General features: G+C 50.5%; 1 protein-coding gene across 1 annotated transcript in view; it reads left to right on the top strand.

The window, feature by feature from the left end:
- The first annotated feature begins 9,573 nt into the window (after positions 1 to 9,573).
- Positions 9,574 to 19,837, top strand: part of LOC144115288 (UPAR/Ly6 domain-containing protein crok-like) — a 52,700-nt gene continuing 42,436 nt past the window's right edge. The window contains exon 1 of the mRNA XM_077649612.1: positions 9,574 to 10,227. Within this exon, the coding sequence (XP_077505738.1) occupies positions 10,155 to 10,227 (73 nt within the window). The 5' untranslated portion in view covers positions 9,574 to 10,154. The remainder of the gene's footprint in view (positions 10,228 to 19,837) is intronic.

The raw sequence follows: 19,837 nt of genomic DNA, 5'->3' as shown, positions 1-19,837 counted from the left end.
CTCCACCGACCACGTCCAATGAAGACGCTGCACCCTCGACGCCGCATGAAGAGCCGGCACTCGCTGCACCGACGCCGCACACAATGAGAACCCCGACCACGACGCAGGCTGCCTTGAAACGACGCCGCCACCCAGAAGAGATTCGACCACACGCCCCACCCGCGACTCGCATACGCGACGAAGCCGTGACCCGACGCCAAGAGCGACGTGCAATGCAAGCGCCAGGACCTCTGACTTAGAAGTGACTATCGAAGGCCGGAAAGTTACCGCTCTAGTCGACACAGGAGCCGATTACTCGGTGATGAATGGAACATTCGCTGCGCAGCTGAAAAAAGTCACAACGGCTTGGGACGGCCCACAAAATCGCACCGCGGGGGGCCACCTCATTACGCCATCAGGACGACGCACAGCGCGAGTGACTGTCAAAGGACATACCTATCCTGCGACCTTTGTTGTGCTACCGCAATGCTCCCGCGAAGTGATCTTGGGTATGGATTTCCTTAATGAGCATCAGGCGATCATCGACCTGCGATCCAAGCTGATCACGTTTTCGACGGACGAAGCCATCGCTTCGATGAAAACTCGGGGAAATCACGTTGCCCTGAGTGTCCTGGAGGAAGAAGTGAGCGTCCCACCCCGATCGAGCGTTATCCTGACCGTAGGCGCCACGAAAGCCATTAACGCTGAAGCCATCATCGAGGGCAACATGCAGTTGCTCCTAGACCGAGGAATCAGCATCGCAAGAGGCATCGCACATTTGCGCAATGGCCAGGCCGGAGTACTGCTGACTAACTTCAGCGAAGAATACCGGCACATTAACAGAGGAACGACGATTGCTTTCTTGGACGAAATATCTGACGTACGAGACTCCTTCGCCCTCTCCGACTCCTCCGCAGAAGATTCGCCTGACCAAGAGAACTCACCCACTTTCGACATCAACCCAGCCCTGCACCGGAACAGACAAGACCAGATCCGCAATCTGCTTCAAAGCTACAGTGAGTGTTTTTCGACATCACCGAAGGTGCGACAGACGCCAATTGCCAAGCATCGCATTATAACGGATCAACACGTCCGACCTCTCCGTCAAAGCTCCTACCGTGTGTCACCGCGAGAACGACAAGCCATCCGGGACCAAGCCGAAGAAATTCTTCGCGACGACGTCATCCAGCCTTCAAACAGCCCATGGGCGGCACCGGTTGTTCTAGTGAGAAAGAAAGACGGCTCACTTCGATTCTGCGTGGATTACCGCCGCTTGAACAACATAACAAAGAAGGACGTCTGCCCCCTCCCCCGCATCGACGACACACTGGACCGCCTCTGCAACGCCAAATATTTCTCATCGATGGACCTCAAGAGCGGCTACTGGCAAATTGAGGTCGACGAAAGAGATCGCGAGAAGACAGCATTCATCACTCCGGATGGGCTATTTGAGTTCAAGGTGATGCCATTTGGTCTCTGCTCCGCACCAGCGACGTTTCAGCGAGTAATGGATACAGTGCTGGCAGGCCTGAAGTGGCAAATTTGTCTGGTATATTTAGATGACGTCTTTGTCTTCGCCTCGAACTTTGAAGAGCACCTCAAAAGACTTCGAACACTACTAGACGCAATCAAGTCGTCTGGCCTAACCTTGAAAGTAGAGAAATGCCACTTTGCTTACGAAGAGCTGCTGTTTCTAGGCCATATCGTTAGCAAGGAAGGAGTACGTCCAGACCCACAGAAAACAGCTGCTATTGAACAGTTTCCACCGCCGGCCGATAAGAAAGCAGTGCGCAGATTTCTCGGACTGTGCGCATACTACCGACGATTTGTGTGAAACTTTTCGCGCATCGCCGAGCCCCTGACCCAACTGACGAAGGCAGACGTGCCGTTTAAATGGGAAGCGCCGCAAGCAGAAGCCTTCAAGGAACTTCAGCGTCGATTACAGTCCCCACCGATCCTTGCGCATTTTGATGAAAATGCCGATACGGAAGTTCATACCGACGCAAGCAGCGTGGGACTAGGCGCCGTCCTCGTTAAAAAAGCGACAGGCTGGAGAAAGTCATCGCATACGCTAGCCGTTCCTATTCCAAGGCCGAGGCTAACTATTCGACAACTGATAAGGAGTGCCTTGCCATCATCTGGGCTACGTCAAAATTCCGCCCCTACCTCTACGGACGGCCGTTCAAAGTGGTCAGCGACCACCACGCGCTCTGCTGGCTTGTCAATTTGAAGGACCCCTCTGGCCGACTCGCTGGATGGAGTCTGCGTCTCCAGGAGTTTGACGTCACCGTCGTTTACAAGTCCGGACGCAAGCACTCTGACGCCGATTGCCTCTCACGAGCCTTTGTAGATGCACCGCCGCCGGACGACGATGAGGACGCCTTCCTGGGACCCATCAGCCCCAGCTCTTTTGCTCAGCAGCAACGCTCGGACCCCGACTTAAAAGGCCTCATCGAGTACCTGGAAGGCAAGGTTTCTTCACCCTCCGCTTCATTCAAGCGAAGACTGTCTTCCTTCTGTGTGCAGAATGAGGTCCTTGTGAAGAACTTTACAGCGAACAAAACAGCCTACCATCCTTGTTGTACCTACTTGTCTCCGCGAAGAAGCTCTACAGGCTTCACACAACGAGCCGACAGCTGGACATCTCGGGTTTACTCACACCCTCCGCCGCATTCAAGACAAGTATTACTGGCCCCGACTGTCTGCCGATGTCGCACACTATGTGAAAACCTGCCGAGATTGTCAGCGACGAAAGACTCCTCCCACATGACCAGCAGGATTTCTGAGCTCCATTGAACCTCCCTCAAGGCCCTTTCAGCAGATTGGCATGGACTTTTTGGCCCTTTTTCAACGTCAACATCTGGAAATAAGTGGATCATCATAGCGCCCGACTACCTGACCCGCTACGCCGAGGCGAAAGCCCTACCGAACGCAACAGCAGCAGAAGTCGCCAAATTCTTCGTGGAGTGCATTCTTCTTCGACACGGCGCCCCCGATGTGCTCATCACGGACAGAGGAACAGCATTCACGGCGGAACTAACGCAAGCCATCCTGCGCTACAGCCAAACCAGCCACCGGAGGACAACTGCATACCATCCGCAGACCAACGGACTAACCGAGCGCCTGAACAAAACCATCGCCGATATGCTCGCTATGTATGTCGATGCCGAACACAAAACCTGGGATGTCATCCTGCCTTACGTCGTCTTCGCCTACAACACCGCAGTGCAGGAGACCACCCAGATGACGCCTTTTAGGCTCGTCCATGGCAGTGAGGCCACGACCACGCTAGGCGCCATGCTGCCCAACGTTACAGAAGAAGAGAACGTCGACGTTGCCGCCTACCTTCAACGCGCAGAAGAAGCTCGAAGGCTTGCCCGATTACGGATCAAAGATCAGCAGCGGTCCGACGCCAGACGCTACAACCTACGAAGACGCAACGCGGAATACAAGCCAGGAGACCAAGTCTGGGTGTGGACGCCCATTCGCCGCCGTGGATTGAGTGAAAAGCTTTTGCGCCGCTATTTCGGCCCGTACAAGGTTCTTCGTCGGCTGGGTGAACTGGATTATGAAGTCATCCCTGACGCAATGACTGCATCCCAGCGACGCCGCGTACGACCAGAAGTTGTCCATGTAGTCCGTCTGAAGCCGTATTATGCGCGCTAAAGGCCGTTGCATTTCCATGCTCTATTTTCGCAAGATCCGTTTTTTTCCTTACTAGCCGCATTATTTGTTTTAATGCATCGGGTCGATGCTTCTTTGAGCGGGGAGTAATGCCGCGAATATTTGCAGTGCGTTCGTTTTTCAAATCTGCCGCCACATCACTTTATCGTTTGTTTGCTACGCAAGACGCGACTAGATTTATCTCGATTGATCGCAGCCAGGCAGAGCTGATTCTACGTTGTTCCGGAATATTCTAGTAACTTTGCGCTCTTTATCTAGAAAGTTCGCTATCAGCTTTAAATTGAGCACGGCCGACAGCGGCCGGCATTCTGTTCGACGACCGCCGAGCACGCTTGTCGCTTCGCCGCCGCCGAGTGATTCAGTCCATTTTGGGTGCAAGTCAGCCCAGTAAACAGTTCGTTTAGAAGACCCTTTCGTCCGTCTTCATCGCTGCTTCGACTGCCGTCACCACTACGTGACAATATTATACTACGGTGGGCTACATGCTCCTCAATAATTAAGGAGCCTAACAGTAATAGTCAGAGTTAACTATTCAATATTTGTTAACCAAACTGGTAGTTAGCCCAGCCTAGCTTTATTCTGATGTACTGCACCGCTGAAAATGCTATGGCGAAAAAAAGCGCTCTTCTAACACAAAAAGCCTATTTTTAAAAATTGTGGAGAGTTACATGAAACGCCCTGTATGTAGAGTGCGAAAACGACCGCATAACCCACGCTATCGCCGAAGGGAATATGCCACCACATTTCAGCCGGTAAGTTTACGCAGCCCAAAAAATCCTTGAAGTGAACAATAACCGAATTGAACTAGTGGTAAGCAGTTTAGCAGCGTATACTACCATTTGCTGAAACCAACAACGAGAGCATATATTTTTACGAAATTGGCGGTCTCGTACGACCGTTAACTTCACGAGAATCCGGATTACACACCAGGTCTAAAACGACGACTGCAAACGATCACTGGCATTTATTTTTCTTAACTGTTCTGATTCAATCTTTTAGTTATGGATGGATGTCAGCCGCAAAGTGCCGGAGTATGGATGAAAACGGATGGCCTGTACGTAAACACCCTTATCGACTCTACTCAAAACACCGTGAGCTGATTCGGTGACTAAAAGTTTTAAGACTAATACAACCGTCACCTAGCCCATGGATTTCACTTGTGCTAATCGCAAAGCATGATGGAACGCCAATTTTTGGCGTTGATAATGGACGGCTCAACAGAGTTACAAAAAGTGCCCTTACCCTTGGCCGCTTATGGCGAACGACGCATCATGCCCGCTGCTGTACATCCATCGATCTAGGCAATGGATAATAAATAGCACATCGATGTGGATGTAGGCAACCGTATAGAGAGAACCACATTCAAAATGTTCTCTTTTGGCCTGCGTTCTGCTCTTGCCACCTTCCAAACAGCGATGGACACTGTCCTTTTAGATCTGAAATGCAGTCGTGCGTGTGCGCACACGGCGTCATTTTTCCCCAACAGTAATGAAGAACACCTCAAGCGTTTGCGGGCAGCGCTGGGGACAGTTCGTTCTGCCGGCCTCTCTCTAAAGCCAGACAAATGCCATTTTGCGTTCCAGCGACCGAACTTTCTTGGGCACACCGTGAGCTCTTGGGGTGTTAACCAAGACCCCTCAAGACGGCCGCGGTAGCTCCATTCTGACTGATGAGGGAGCTGTGATCTGCTTTCTTGGCCTCTGCTTTGAACAGTTGTGATAGCATTGAGGACAAAGCCGGAGCAGGTCATAGGAGCTCGTTTGTTCCGGTTTAGCATAGCTTGAGCACAGCGTTAAACATTGTGAATTGACATATACTCTTGGACCCTGTTCTGGCGTTTCAGAGAAAACGCACAGTTCTTAAAAAGGAAAGGGTAAGAAACCTTGGAAGTGCGAATCATGTAAGGGCGGCCGTTGAACTGATGATGCACACGCGGAGCTCAGTCCGATCGAGAGCTCATTCCGATCAAGAGCTAGTCACTGAAGGCTGCTTTCAGTGGAAATCAAGAGTGATGTGTGGCGCGTGTGCCAGTGGGAGAGGGCCACCCTGACGCACATCCTATGGGATGGCACCAAGTTCCCCGACGAAGCTTCGACAAGTACAACGATTCCACCGCGACTCGCCGCTGCGGCGGAATGCTCTTACCTCGAAATCCAAACCTGGGCTGTCCAGCAGGTCTCGGCGGCTCTTTAAAGACAAAGGCCGAGCGAAACCGACGGAACGTTGCCCCTCAGGGCGACCGACCGTGGGAGTAACACGCGCTGCCGTTGGGTAGAGACCAGCCGCTGAGAAGGTGTCAGGGCCCGCGTCGCGGCGCCATTTAGTCATGGTGTCGTTCTGCAGGAGACTTAACAAAGTTGTTTCTCTCTCTCTCTCTCTTCTGGCCTCTTCTCGCAAGCTGCAATTGCTTGAATCGGCCGTCAAAATTCTTTTATAATAAATTTGACGAATTTCAAACACGTCTCCTAGACCAAGAAAAGTCAACTTGGGAACAAGGAAACTATAGCCTCGCTGCATGCAATATCGGGCGATCTGATTTGATTTGTAGGGGAAATGGTGACTAGAGGAGAAAATTAAAGCAGCACTACTAAAAGTGCATTAGTGGGAATCTCGCTAGCTAAGTTGTCATCGCGCTATATTACGTTTCCTAACTGTGTGTACCTGTTGAGCCGGACCTTCGAATTCATACTTGTGTGCGGATTAGCGCATCAGTAAGAATAGCATTAAGGATGCAGGGAAAAACGAACAAACATATTTAACACTTTCTCCAAACGGCCGCCAACAAAGTTGTCCCTTCCCCGTTTGCTCCGGAAAAAACAACGTCCAGTGGACCGCAGGGACGTTTGCAACGCGCACGCGTGTGGAGCGTTACGATGGCGCAGTTCTGAGCGCTAAAGGGCTGGACTCGCCCATTTATTCCTGGAATGTGCGCGGTATATGTAGCACCTGCACTTGCTTCTCTCGCCCTCGTTTCCACCATCTGCGTTCCTTCCAGACAGCTGCCACTCCCGTCTTTGCTTCATAGTCCGCTCCTCCGCCTTTACAGACAACGAGCCAGCAACAGCAGACCCTTGAACTCAGAAAATATGGGTCCGGAAAGCCTACGCTCTCTGAGCTTGGGAGAAGACGACAAATCGTCACCGCGGACTCCGGACCCTACACTACGGCTCCATTCGTTGTTACGGTGCCTATATGTATATTAAGCAGACAAGGAAAGGGAAATAAGGGGCTCGTTGCGACACACATACGAATAAAAAGAACGGTGGTTGAAACCAAGGAGCACAGGGAGATGTTTCTATTTTTTTTTGCTTGTAGTGTTAATCAATGCTAAATTAATGGCGCAAATATATTGTCGCTGAAAGATAATTGATTAGAAAGCAGGAGAAACAACAACCAAATTCCGCAGGTGGGATCCGAACCCACGAACTCTGGATTTTGCGTCCCACCCTCGGCATGTGGTTGTTTTTTCTCCTGCTTTCTAATCAGTTATCTTCCGGCGATAATATCTGCGCCATTAATTTAGCGTTGACTAACACTACAAGTAAAAAAATAGAAATCCCCCTCTTTTCTTTGGTTTCAGGGCCTTCGCATATAGAGGGTGTTTCATCTAATATTTTACACAGTTTTTAAAAATAGGCTTTTTGAGTTAGAGGAAGGCTTTTTTCGGCATAGTATTGTCAGCTGTGTAGTGCACAGAATACAGCTAAGACGTGGCAACTAGCAGGCTGGTTAACTAATATTGAATAGTTAAAATTTTAACTCTTACTGGTAGGCTCCTCAGTTAATGAGAGGTGTGTGGCACACAGTAACATCCATACCAGTTTTTCAGAATTCCGAAAAACGCGGTTATTCTTGACGCTGCGACCGAACAAATTTTGGCTATTTTGACGAGTTACATGCACTGAAGAGGTTGCTTTGCCTGCAAGCTTCTCGAAAGCGCATGTAATTTTGCGCGATGTAGCCAAAACTTGTTGGGCCACTGTGCCGAGGGTAACCATGTTTTCCAAATTATAAAAACTTATGCGCATATTGCTTACGGTGGGCAACAGGCCTCTGATTAATTTTAGACCCTGATAGTAATATTTAAAATTTTAAGTAATCAATATTCGTTAACCAAACTGCTAGTTAGCACGTCTTAGCTGCATTCTGATATACTACACCGCTGACAATGCTGTTCCGAAAAGAGTGCGCTTCTAACTCAAAAAGCCTATTTTTAAAAATTGTGCAAAGTCTTAGATAAAACGCCCTATATAGACATGTTCATCACACGTTTAGCTGAAAGCATAGAACTTATGATGGTATACGGGCATGCACGAAAGCAGGGGCATGTCCCGTGGCTTACATGGCGATTTCTAGTGCGGCTCGCCCGCACGTCGGACATCACAAGGGTGCTAAGGGTTACCCTTATAAGTGTTAAAAACAAGACTATTGTTGCCGCCTGATAAGGAAATAATACTTTGAAAGCTACGTCAGTAGCCTAACCTTTCTGACGATTACAAAAGATTGCAGCGCTGCTACCGTCAAGAGAGGTAGGCCCCACAGGTGCGCCTCGAAGCTGCGACATTGGGTGCGTTCAAATACCTCCAAGTAGACGGCTACTTAGACGTCTAGTCGGACAGCCGCCATCTTTGGACGCGTTCCATTTCTCACGAAGCAGTCCAAGATGATTGCTTCGCCGAAGTCAACATCGATACAGGCTAACTTCCTCTCTAAAGCTGGCGGAGCTGACATACGCGGAGCGAGTCGGGTATGGATAGGCACCGTCCTTCAAGTGTTAGTCATTCCTTTAAGTTAATTGGTAGGTAAACTAGTGGCTAATTAAGCAGTCTTCGTAGACGTACGATTCCTAGCAGTGATTCACGCAGGAGAGAATCGTGCGGTTGAGAGCTTTGCTACAGCAGCGGACGCTGTAGGTCTGTTTACGAGATCCGGCATCGTCAGATGCCGAATCTTAATTAGCACCTTGATTTTACGGATTAATACTCGTCGCTGTCGTTGGGTTCCTCGATGGGCGTTAAGGTGGCTGGCGTGACGGTTAACAAATGTGTTTTTCTGTTGCTGTATTAGTTGCATAAACTCTTTCGCGTACATTCTTTTTAATCTCTACAGACTCAGAACAAACACAACGGCATGTTGCGAATTGATTTTACTCTGTGCAGGACTAAAGCTCGCTGCTGTATTTGGGTTTTTCACCGCCGCCGAGTACACGTACGGCAGACAGCAGGTTTAATGGCACGCATGCGTTTTTTTCTGTTGCAGTATCACATTTCGCGCATATTAATTTTGTGTTTACAGTCTTTCGTATTCGTTTTTTCGAGGAGCATTATCCTCTTCAGGACAACAACAACAATAGCGTCAATAATAAAAGAATAACGGCACATGCCTTTAGCGTCGTCTTTGAAGAGCGGACACTAACGTCCGTGCTACAAGTAGACTGACCAATATGCGCTGCCACAAGTCTGATTTACACGCAAAATTATTGCAGCAAAAAAATGTGCAAACTGTTGAAAATGCGTTTTTAATTATCGTCATTGCGAAGTTTAGGAAAAATTGCACTATAACTGTCCATAACCTTTAGTTACATTTTTATGCCCCGAGGCGGCATGAGCAGTAAACAAGTTCCAATATGTGGATATGTAGATGGCTTCCTAGACGTCACACTAGACGTCTTGCCTGACGTCTAGAGAACTGGAACGCATTTATTGACGGAACATAGGCCAACGGTTATGGGCGCGATCTCCGCTTTCCGGAACAGCGCTGGCGTCGACAGCGATGCCCATCGATTGACGGGAGAGCAGGCTTTCCCGCCGCGCTCGCACAGCGGCGGCCTCGTGCAAAACGCGCGTCTTCCGCGGGCGCACGCTATCTGCGCTCGAACTGCCGCCACACTGTCGCTGCTGCCGGTTGATCAATCGATCAACATCCGGGCCCGCGCAGGAAGGCCCGCCCCGGCTCGCGCGTGCGCACAGCGCCGGACGCGTCGTTGCCGGCGCCGCCGCTCGCACCACGTATCGACCCCCGGCGCGAGCGTCCCGGGTCCCGCTAGTTCACGCGGTCACGAAGGACAGCGTTGCCTCCTTCGCGCCTCCACGGAGAAAGCCGCTGCTGCTGCCGCCACCACCGGGCCGTGTGCCATGTCCGACCTCGCCGAGCGCTCTTCCGGTTAGAAAAGCGCGCGCCTGCCCCCGTAAGCAGAGTGCGTTTGCACCGCGGTGCTCCGGCAAGCTAAACCAACCGCCTGCCCGTGGGCTCCTTCGAGTGGCGCCAAGGCCTGCGCTTTCGGGCGGTTTCGCGCGACTCGGCCCGGTCCACCGCTGCGAAGGAGGCCCCGGCGCTCTGCGCTTGTACATAGACACTCCTGCCGCGTGAACTACGTACCGCTCTGTGCACGCCTCGTGTGCGCGCGCGCTTCGCTGAAGGGCCGTGTGCACGAGACTGCTCCCCTGTCGTCTGCTCGCAAGAAGAGACTTTCTCTCCGGTGATCCACAACGATGGCCGTCGCCCGCAGCACGCAAGTATCCCTCGTAGGAGTTGTTCTCTTCACGCTGATGTTTGTACACAAAGGTAAGCGCGCTCCGATGCGCCTTCAATTGTGCTCATTTTTCCCTCTCCCGAGATTCGTGGCTTCCTTCCACGCAGTAAGCGAAGGGCTAAACGCTCTCGCAGCGCGCCGAGCGGTGTTGCAACTTTTGGGGAAAAGGTCACCGCCTATGGGTCGGTCGCCGGGGATATAGGTCAAAAGTCGCGGCGGGAAGTTCTGCAGAGCATGGAAGGATATGGGCATGCTGGAGCGTCTAATGCAAGTTAGCGTCGTTTCGTCGTCGCTAAGGCAACAAGGCGCACTGCGTTCAGGTTTTGGCAAAAGGTGCATCTTGGAAACTGGCGGGCTCCTCTTCAGGGGGAAAAAGGAGAAGAAAAGAAAAAAACCAGCTAAAGGCCATGCGGCGCTCGAGTTGAGGGCGCATTTTGGGCGCAGTGTTGCTCGAAACACTCGCCTTTCTGACCTTGGAATGTATCTCGGCCAGTTCGTGAGCGTATCAGCGGCAGCTTTCTCGCCGCTTTATATTAAACCTCTTTGTGCCGGCTTTTTCGGAAATTAAAAGAAAGGAACAAAAACTGTGAACTCCGAATGCCCGGCTGACTGTATCCTTCGTTAGGCCTAGACGTGACCTTTAAGGCTGGCTTCAGTAAGCCGTTTCGATCAGCCTATATACGCTGCTCATATGCACCACAACGATCTATATACGACGAGCCGAGTATCTTCCGGGCTGATCCAATTCGACGCCATTTTTATTGTTTATTTTTCAGCGCCTCTATGGATATTTGTTTTTGTGCACTCGTGGCCAGTATTTTAAGGGGTTTACGACGTGAAGATAACATCTGTCGTTGCGATTTTATGGCCCGAAGCTGATAGCGCGTTCGAGGGTCAAGCAACTTGCTGGAGCTGGGAATATATTGCGGCGATTCGTTATCTTTTCTCAGATCTGTCTTTGCGCTTTCAGAAAGTGCCTGAGCGCACAGACGTGCGAAGCTCCTCGGCCATCAGGGAAAACTGAACGCCTGTGGAGCCCGGAGGAGTCCCCCGTACACAGAACAGAAAATATAAATGCCATACTCTGGAAATTTGCCCGGGTGTGCCGCCAAGTTTGCGTTGCTTGTTACATCGCCCGCTCGGCGGCACCGGTTGCCGCTTGTGTACGATTGTTTTCCGCTCTTTCGCAGCGTTCTTCGAGTGTTTTTTGACGAGAGCACGATAATAGCATGCAGGGCTGGAAAGCCTGCCAGCGTAGAAAAAATGCTGCAGCAAAGAAAAATGAAGTTTCAAAACAGAGTGCTCAGCCTTGGAGGCTTCCTTGGCCTGATGACCCAATGAAGCCTTGAAAGCCGGGCGTAAGTGCTGCTCGCCGGATGAAACAAACAGAATGCATGTGCGCAGGGTTAATTGGGGCGATATGGTAGAGCTCGTTACCCTGCACCGAACGTTGTCAGGCTGATGGTGATGATGGTCGCAGCACAGATGGAAAAAGAAAAGGAATAAAACAGAAGTGCTGACGGCAACGAAAATGGAAATCATTTCAAACCCTTCGTGAAGTTGCTAACAGCGAAACGAACTAACCTACAGCAGCTTGCTTACGCCAAGCTTTGCATTCTTTTCTTGGACTTCAGAGACGGGCCGATCACAGCGTTTTTCCCGCTCACTGCGACGACTAGTGGCAGTTTTTTTGTACCCCTGAAAAACGAACGTACGGCCGAGTAGACGTTCTCGACGGTGAAAAAATCTTGAAAGCGCCACTTGCGACGTCTGAGAGCAGAGACAGCGCCAAGTGAAGGCGACGGGTGGCAAACATTTTCCCAGCGCTTCCTTCAGCCCCTGGCAGTCAGCCCCTATTAGGCCGCCGCAGTGGTAAGCGAATATGTGAAGCTATCCCGCTGCAGAATTTTGTTCATTTTGCTTGTTTTATCGCCACGGGGAGCAGCGAGAGAGAGAGAGAGAGGCATCATGCCTAACCAAAATTCGCCTTCTCCCACGCCTTCTCAGCGCCACTTTACTCATGAATGTCCTGGCTCCGTCCCTGTTTGCGTGCACGTCTCTGTGTCCAGCTTGAGGGGCTCGGCGCTGCGCGCGCCCAGAAATGGGGCATCGATGAATGGTCCCTGTACGACGAAATAGTCTGGGTCTCCTTGTGCTTAACCCCTTGTGGCTATAGAAACGAACTTACGGTGCACGAGAGTGCTTTGCATCAGCGCGAAATCTTTCGCAATTTAAGCGTGGCGGTGAAAAGCTGAAGTTTCGTGAATTATTTCTTCTTAGACGTGCTCGTCAAATGTCCGGTTGTTTCGGCGAGTTTTGCTGTGCCTTGTATGATTTTTTTTTTCATTTTTGAGAGAATGGCTGGATAAATTTGTGTTCTAAGGTCACCTATAGTGTTCACAGACCTGACAGGCAATAGAGCTGTGTGTTTTAAAAAGAGCATGTACCGACAAGAGGAACTTCTTGCCTTATGGTGACAACTTGGCATACATATGTGATCATTTATTGTATGCCGATGGAAAAAATATCGGCGGCAAAAACAACTTCCGCGCATCGTGGATGATACTCTATTTTTGGCGGTGCCTTTTGACTTCTTTTTCTTTCTTTGCTCAGTTGTGTGTCCCAAGGAAACAAAAGACCCTGACGATAGGCTGCCGTCATGGCAACGACGCTGCAAGCGTCTGTGTCAGCTCGGTTGCCATGACGTCGGCTACGGTCCTTAGGCTTAGCGGCGCTTAGCAGCGCTTTGAAGCGGCAGCCCACCTCATTAAGCTTCATGCCTGTTATGTGTATACCCAGGAATACCGACTCCAGAGACCGTTGATTCCATCGCTGACGCGTGTGAGCGCTCTGTTCTCCGCAAAAATGATCTCACCTCACGTTCCTTCCATGCGTTGTCTTTACCCTGAGGTACGATGCTGAATGCGCGGAATTTCGCATTGGTGTCGCTAATAAACGCCGGAACCGCTTCCATTGCACACCAAACACGGAAATCGCAGTTCGTGTCCTATTGTGTCTCTTGTGCTGTCTCACAGTATTACCTTCCTGGTTCTTTGTTACACGTTCGATGTAACGATCTGACATTACGCACGGTCGAATGACGGACAGCGTAGTTTCCCGCAATGGAGAGTGTCGCTTGCTTAATGGCTCGAAGAGTCCTGAAGTGCATCTTGAAAGGAGCACTTTGAGCCGCGCGATGTGGTCATGCGGCTGATAAGCTTGGCAGAGGGGTTGCGTGGTCCCCGTGACTGCTAGTCTTAGAATGCTTGGGTCTATACGTTCGTCTTGCGCAGGTTCTTTGAGTTGCAACCAGAGCTGGGAGCACTTGTTCAATGCGGAACTTCACCGAGTCGCATTATCACCAGAAGCGGAAAGGTAATTGAACGAGTAAGAACACTTGAGGGGCAGTGCTGTTCGCAACAGAGCTCGGTGGAATTATCTGGCGGAGACGGTGAAGCCTGATAGAGCAGCTTCGGTATCTGCCGTATAGAACCAGGCGCATGCATACGTCTTTAGCCGAAGTCGAACGAATCCGTGCTGCCTCTCCTTTGCAACATTATATGTAAGCAAATGACACATTATCGGACACACAGTTCACACTTACGTCGTCTGACCGATTCGCTAACATTCGAAGGTCGAAAACACTTCTACCTTGAGCGCAGGTTCACTTGCTATGTGCTAGATCAGACTTCCAAGGATAGCCTGGTGGATCAGTTGTTGCGCAACGAACTCTACTGGAATCTGACGCATGTGCAAAACCTGCGTCAGGTTCAAGTGCGAGATTTTAACTCTCAAAAGCGCTTGACGCACTTGAGTTTTTTGTTACTTACTCATACTGGCAAAGTCACTGAAAAATAAGGCTTCTGACATAATTTACGCAAAAGGCGTACAGGCGCTAAAAGACGAAGACAAGCACACTCAAGACAGGACAGGCGCCTGTCTGTCTTGAGTGTGCTTGTCTTCGTCTTTTAGCGCTTGTACGCCTTTTGCGTAAACCATGTCAAGCTACAACCAACTAGCTCAAATGAAACTAGATCTTGCTGTAAGGCTTCTGACTCGTCCCTTTTGGAGTTGGGTTTGGTACGCGCCAGTGTGAAGAAAAAAATTGCGTCACTGGAAAAGCGTATCGCATTCTGGGACGCCTCATAGATGGTGGTAGCCGCATTCGGGTATCCGCAGGGTTCACTGGCTGCTGAACGTTCCGTCCTTCTAGCCCGCTTCTCTTCGAGCCAGGCGGCGCGCATGGTCTTTCTGGTTGCTTTCGTGGTTTAAGGAGTCACGCCATTCAGCCGCTTTCGATGCTTCACGTGCCGCCTCAATCAGCTGCTCCTGTTTTCCATGCCGGGCAGGACGCTAAGCGTCCATTTTGGATGTTTGATGCGTCATAGCGCCTCCCCACTCGTCGGCCTTGGCGACGCGTTTGGTAGCCTTCGTCTATGGTTATATAAAGCCGTGGTTGGGGACATAGGCGACTCTCTCTGTCGCTTGACTCAACAGGCTCAAATGCACGGCCACGGCGGAAGCCTGGCATTTGAAACGTGGTACGAATGGATGATAGATGGTGAAGGAGAGGACGATCTGCGATGCAAAGATCGAGAGACTAACAACTACCAAACAAACAAACAAACAAACAAACAAACAAACAAACAAACAAACGCATCGCGATAGCCCATTATTGTACCTAAGCCCTCCGGCGGCGATTTTAGAAATATGGCCAAGAAAATTTTGAATTTATTGAGATTATATCTTTGTTAGTTTCCAGAATTCATTGCTATGCAAAAATTAGTTCATGCGAACAATTGGGCCCAGTGCGCCTGAATGGCATCCTTTCAATTTTTCGAAGGTGCATTCCTTGTCGCGGCGGCCGTATATCGGATGGTTTCAAACACAAAAACACCCGTGCACTGTTCGATGTCAATGCACGGTAAAGTGTTCTAAATTAATCCGGAGCCCTCTACTACGGCGTCCTTCATAGTCCATATATGTGTAGCTTCGAGGTGCTAAACCACACAATTCCATTCAATTTTGGCTATGTACCAAGACTGACAGTCAAAGAAATCAAGACTCTTGATTAATTTGATGTTTAACTAGGATTTAAGACTAATTAAAGCACAAGTAGCACATGATTTCACATCTTACTATGGTATGATATATGGGATTTGCCGTCCCAAAGCGGCACACGAGCTATGAGGGACCCCGTAGTGGAGGGTTCCGGTTTGATTTGCACCACTCGGGGGCTCTTGACTGTGCAGTGACATCGCACAAAACGTGGGGTTTCTTGCACTTTGCATCCATCGAAACGCGGCCGTTGCGACTGTGATTGAAATACGTCCTCGGGCTCAGCAGCCGAGCGCGCTAACAACGAGCCACCGCGGCGGGTGCACGTTTTACTGCGGAAGTCGTTAAAGCAGTCCTGCGCGGCCGGCGAAGAAAGATTCGCACTTCCGGCAGCGAAGCCTGGATTTCCAAGTGCATTCATTGTTTTTGCACCGTTGGACAATGATCGTGCTGACATATCTTTGCCACCGGTTGAGCCCATCGTATATTGGGGAGCTTGCGGGAAACGAGGGAGAGTTATGGTCTTTCTGAAAACAACTCGGTGCTTGGGCGCTTGGATACTGAGACGGAGTACACGGGTTCGAACCCGACCGCGGCGGTCGAATTTCGATGGAGGTGAAACGCAAAAAGGTGCCAGTGTTCTGTGCGATGTCAGTGCTCGTTAAAAATCCCCAGGTGGTCGAAATTATTCCGGAGCCTTACACTACGGCGCCTCTTTCACTCCCACCTTCTTTTCTTCCTCACGGCGCGGTTCAGGTGTCCACAGAGACGTGAGACAGTGCGCCATTTCCTTTCCTGAAAGGCCGCTTTTATCAAAACTCGGTGCAAAGATGCTCGGTCGCCCTATCTGATGATTTGGTTGCTGTTGTTCTTGAGCGAGACGAACCTTGAAGACCTATAAAACGCAAAACGCGCTTCAAATCAATGCAGGTTGCATAAGCCGCGCAAGTAACTTAAGTAGGTTTACCAGGATTGTGGTCATTTGGGCGCTCTGTGCACGTTTGTGCACACAAATTTTTCACGTAATTTCACTGCTATCCTTTCAACGGCACCCAAATTAAATAACATCAGCGACAACCTGGCACTTGCATCAATTAGGGATGCAATTAGTGATAATTATATTTTCTGTTCGAAGGGTGCGACAGCAAAAAGAAGTTTATCATGCGTACTCACGTGCTGCCCCATAGAACACTCAGGCGTCAATCTTTACCGAATGTTTGCGTTAAAACTTCGCATTCCTAAGCGAAATGGCGCGAAGAGTACGCTTGCGATTCGTCTAAGAATGGCCACAGGGCATAAAGAGTCGCCAAGCAGTGCTGCTATTTTTGCGGGAGCGCTGGTTCGAATTCCGCTGGTAACTTTTAAGTACGGTGAAAGTGCCGTTCTGACGCAATCGTTCGGAATATTTCGGGTAGGTTCGGTTTCATGTTCATCAGGTTGCGACTATGCTCGCATAAGTTTGCCTAGAATGGGAGGGGGAGCTAAAAGCATTTAAAGCTTTAAGAAAATGTGGTAGCGTGTTATCGTAGTTTAAACCGAGCAGACGTGCAACAGCTTGTGTTTAGCCTCGTTGGCGCATGGTTTTGCTTTGCTGGGTCGTCGGCTCGTCTGGCGACGATTTTAGTTCGATAGTAGTGAAGGGTGGCTTACTGGGACGTGAGAAGCGCCGGGGACGGGGACTCTTGCGCAAGTAATCGATGAAGCGGCGGGACGTGAGGCAAGGTCACAAGGAGCAGTTCTCCAGCACGAGCGTCAGCCGGCCGCCTCAGGAGATTCATCGACGTTGACGTCGGAGCATGATCGTCTTCATTCCAGTAGCATTTAAGTGATAAAGACGACGATGTGCAATGCACAGCAAGGGAGTGAGTTGCGGTTTAACACGAGGCATGATCGGCTGCATGCGGCGATAGCATAGTGCTCTCGTGCAGTGGTCAGCGAAACTGATCTGTTCGGGCCGCCGCGGGTTCGAATGCCAGTCGCGGCAGTATTTTTTATTTATTTATTGTTTGGCCAAGGTCACCATCAAGGTCAAGCTTCACACGAACTCGGTGATCCGGTTCGGCCTCGTGAAGTAGTGCTGTCGAACTAAAACCCTGAAACGAATGCTGAGGCTGGTCCACAATCTTCTTTCTGCCAATGAATCCTCGCGGCCCAGCCACAGTAGCGCGGCAGGACGACGACAGAGTGGTCCGCTGCAGAGAGGTCGGTTTTCTCTGTTTCAGAGTACGAACAGGGTTCGCCGCGGATGCTCGGCAAACGCGTTCGTGCTCGCTCCTGAACTCACCGCACGCTGTGTAGCGGCGTAATGCTATTCGAAGCGAGCATGCAGCTAGAGCCCTCGGCGTCCTGCCTTGCAATGGAGGAGCCAACCTTCCGTGATCGGCGGTGGCATACGGCGTTAGTCGCTGCTCTTTCCATGACAACACTCAGCTGGGCATTGTTTACACAGCCCGTACACATTGGACAAACCGACCGCCTGCTTCATGCTTGGCGCTCATCACAGCCGGCTTGCGTTACGGCGGCTCAGACCAGTCAAGCGGCTCGATATTTCTCCGTTTAATAGTAAACCGTTATGCATGAAGAAATGAAGCAAAAAAAAAAAACGAACGCGAGGGCTCAATGCAGGATCATTTACGCTCTTTCCGACTTCAAAGCTGGCCCTTATCGCTTGAGGGATCACATTGCTGTTCTTTGAGATGGCTGAATAACTGATACCGTGATCTCGGTAGTTTACAAAGGCACACGCTCACCCTTTGACTTGAAGAATAGCCGGAATCTTTGGCCAGACTATCCGCTCGGATAGCATAACGCTTGGACCCAAGTGAATGGAAAGGACGACTCCGGTGGTGGCATCGCCGGTTTCTTGCCGTTACTTTTCGATTGCGATGGCTGCCCAAAGGAACAATCGGTGCTACAGCTGGCTTTGAGCTCGAGACCACACTCGATTTCGTTAGCTGAAGGCTGCAAACGGTCCCTGCAGCACTTAAAGGGGCTCTGAAGGGGGCTCTAATAAAGTTGCGGCATGCCTGGGATATTGAAGCACGCCGCTTCACAAATAGTGTCCAGCAAGGATTTTTTCAATGCGCTTTGTAGAAGCGGAGTTATCTGTAGATAAAATTTGAATTTAAGCGTCTTCGCGCTTTCCCACTCCTCTCGTCACTTTTTGCACGCTGGAAGGTAGGCTCTCCTTCGCCGACCCCCCTCTGGGAGCGGAACTTCCCGAGCCGCCGGAGATAAGCGGCTCATTGGCCGCGGCCAGGGTAGCTGCTGACGTCTGCAAGAATCTAACCAATGGCCACCTCTCACCATGTCTACGCAGATGCGCGGGACGGAGGAGGGTGCGAGCATGAAAAAGTCGCCGGGAAGGGCTCGCCAACTTTGACGCGTGATTGTGTCGTCTGCTGCGTGTAGAAGAGCTCCGGTGTTCATGGCAACAAAGTGCAGTGATTAAATGAGTTAATGTGCTTTCCTCGGAAGGAGTTTCAGAGCCCCTTTAAAACTCGCGTGCCAATGCGAATAAGCCTGGGATCCGACGGTTAGTCTGCATGAGCGGGTGACATCCCCGGTGGTGTACGTGCAAGAACGAGCACCGATCGGCGTCTGTGCAGCGGCCTGCTTTCCTCGCGAAGCCCTCTCAGAGGGTGGGTCAGGAGCCACGCCCCTCTCTGCTGTGGCGGCACCCCGCAGCCGCTCTCTCAATGGCCGCCGCGGGCCATTAGGCCACCGGCAGACGGCCCCGGATCCGACGGCAGTGCCTGCGGCGGTCTGTGCGCATGACAGACGTGCCCGCGCGCCACTTCCTCGCGATCCACTTGTTCTTCCACTCTCGCGATTGGAACGCCTTATAGAATATTCTATCGCACCGCTGTACGGTTCTTGAGAACTGGCGGGCCCAGTATGGACTCAGAGTTCTCTTTCGTTCTTTTATTAGACGCGAGTGCTCAGGTGTTGCTGACTGTAACACACCTTTTCATATGGTTGAAACTGTTCGCCGCAAGCAACCTGGAGGATAAAATCGGTTCAGAGAGCAGCAAGGACATGGCCATTGACACGTGGTATGCGTTCAATCAATCAATCAATCAATCAATCAATCAATCAGTCAGTCAGTCAGTCAGTCAGTCAGTCAGTCGGTCGGTCAGTCAATCAATCCATCAATCAACCAATCAATCAGCAGCCAGCCAACCAGTCAATCAATCAATAAATCAGTCAACCAATCAATTAACAGAAACTAAATAAACACGGACTTTGACGTAATAAATAGTTTTCCTCAAGGTGTATTTTTGTGTTACCTTGCTGGGGATTAGAAGGATTAGGATGTTTAAATAAAGTTTTACAGATTTTATGAAATTAGGCACCGAGTGGTTCGGAAAATCCGCATCTGCACAGAAGTTGCCCAGCAACGGGGACACAAAGTGAGATAATAAATGTCACCGTCACGCAACTAATTAACTAAAAAGTGTGTTAACTTTTAGTGACTCCAATAAGCCAGAATTTTTGTATTGGAAATTAACAGGCAGGCATAATTAATATTCCTACACAACATCGTATTGTGGAACTCTCCTAGCATGCATGAGTTTGCAGATA

Source organism: Amblyomma americanum, chromosome 1, assembly GCF_052857255.1.
Source record: "Amblyomma americanum isolate KBUSLIRL-KWMA chromosome 1, ASM5285725v1, whole genome shotgun sequence".
Taxonomy (NCBI): Eukaryota; Metazoa; Arthropoda; class Arachnida; order Ixodida; family Ixodidae; genus Amblyomma; species Amblyomma americanum.
Note: the sequence above shows the minus strand (reverse complement) of the source record. Positions and strands in the feature narration are given on the sequence as shown.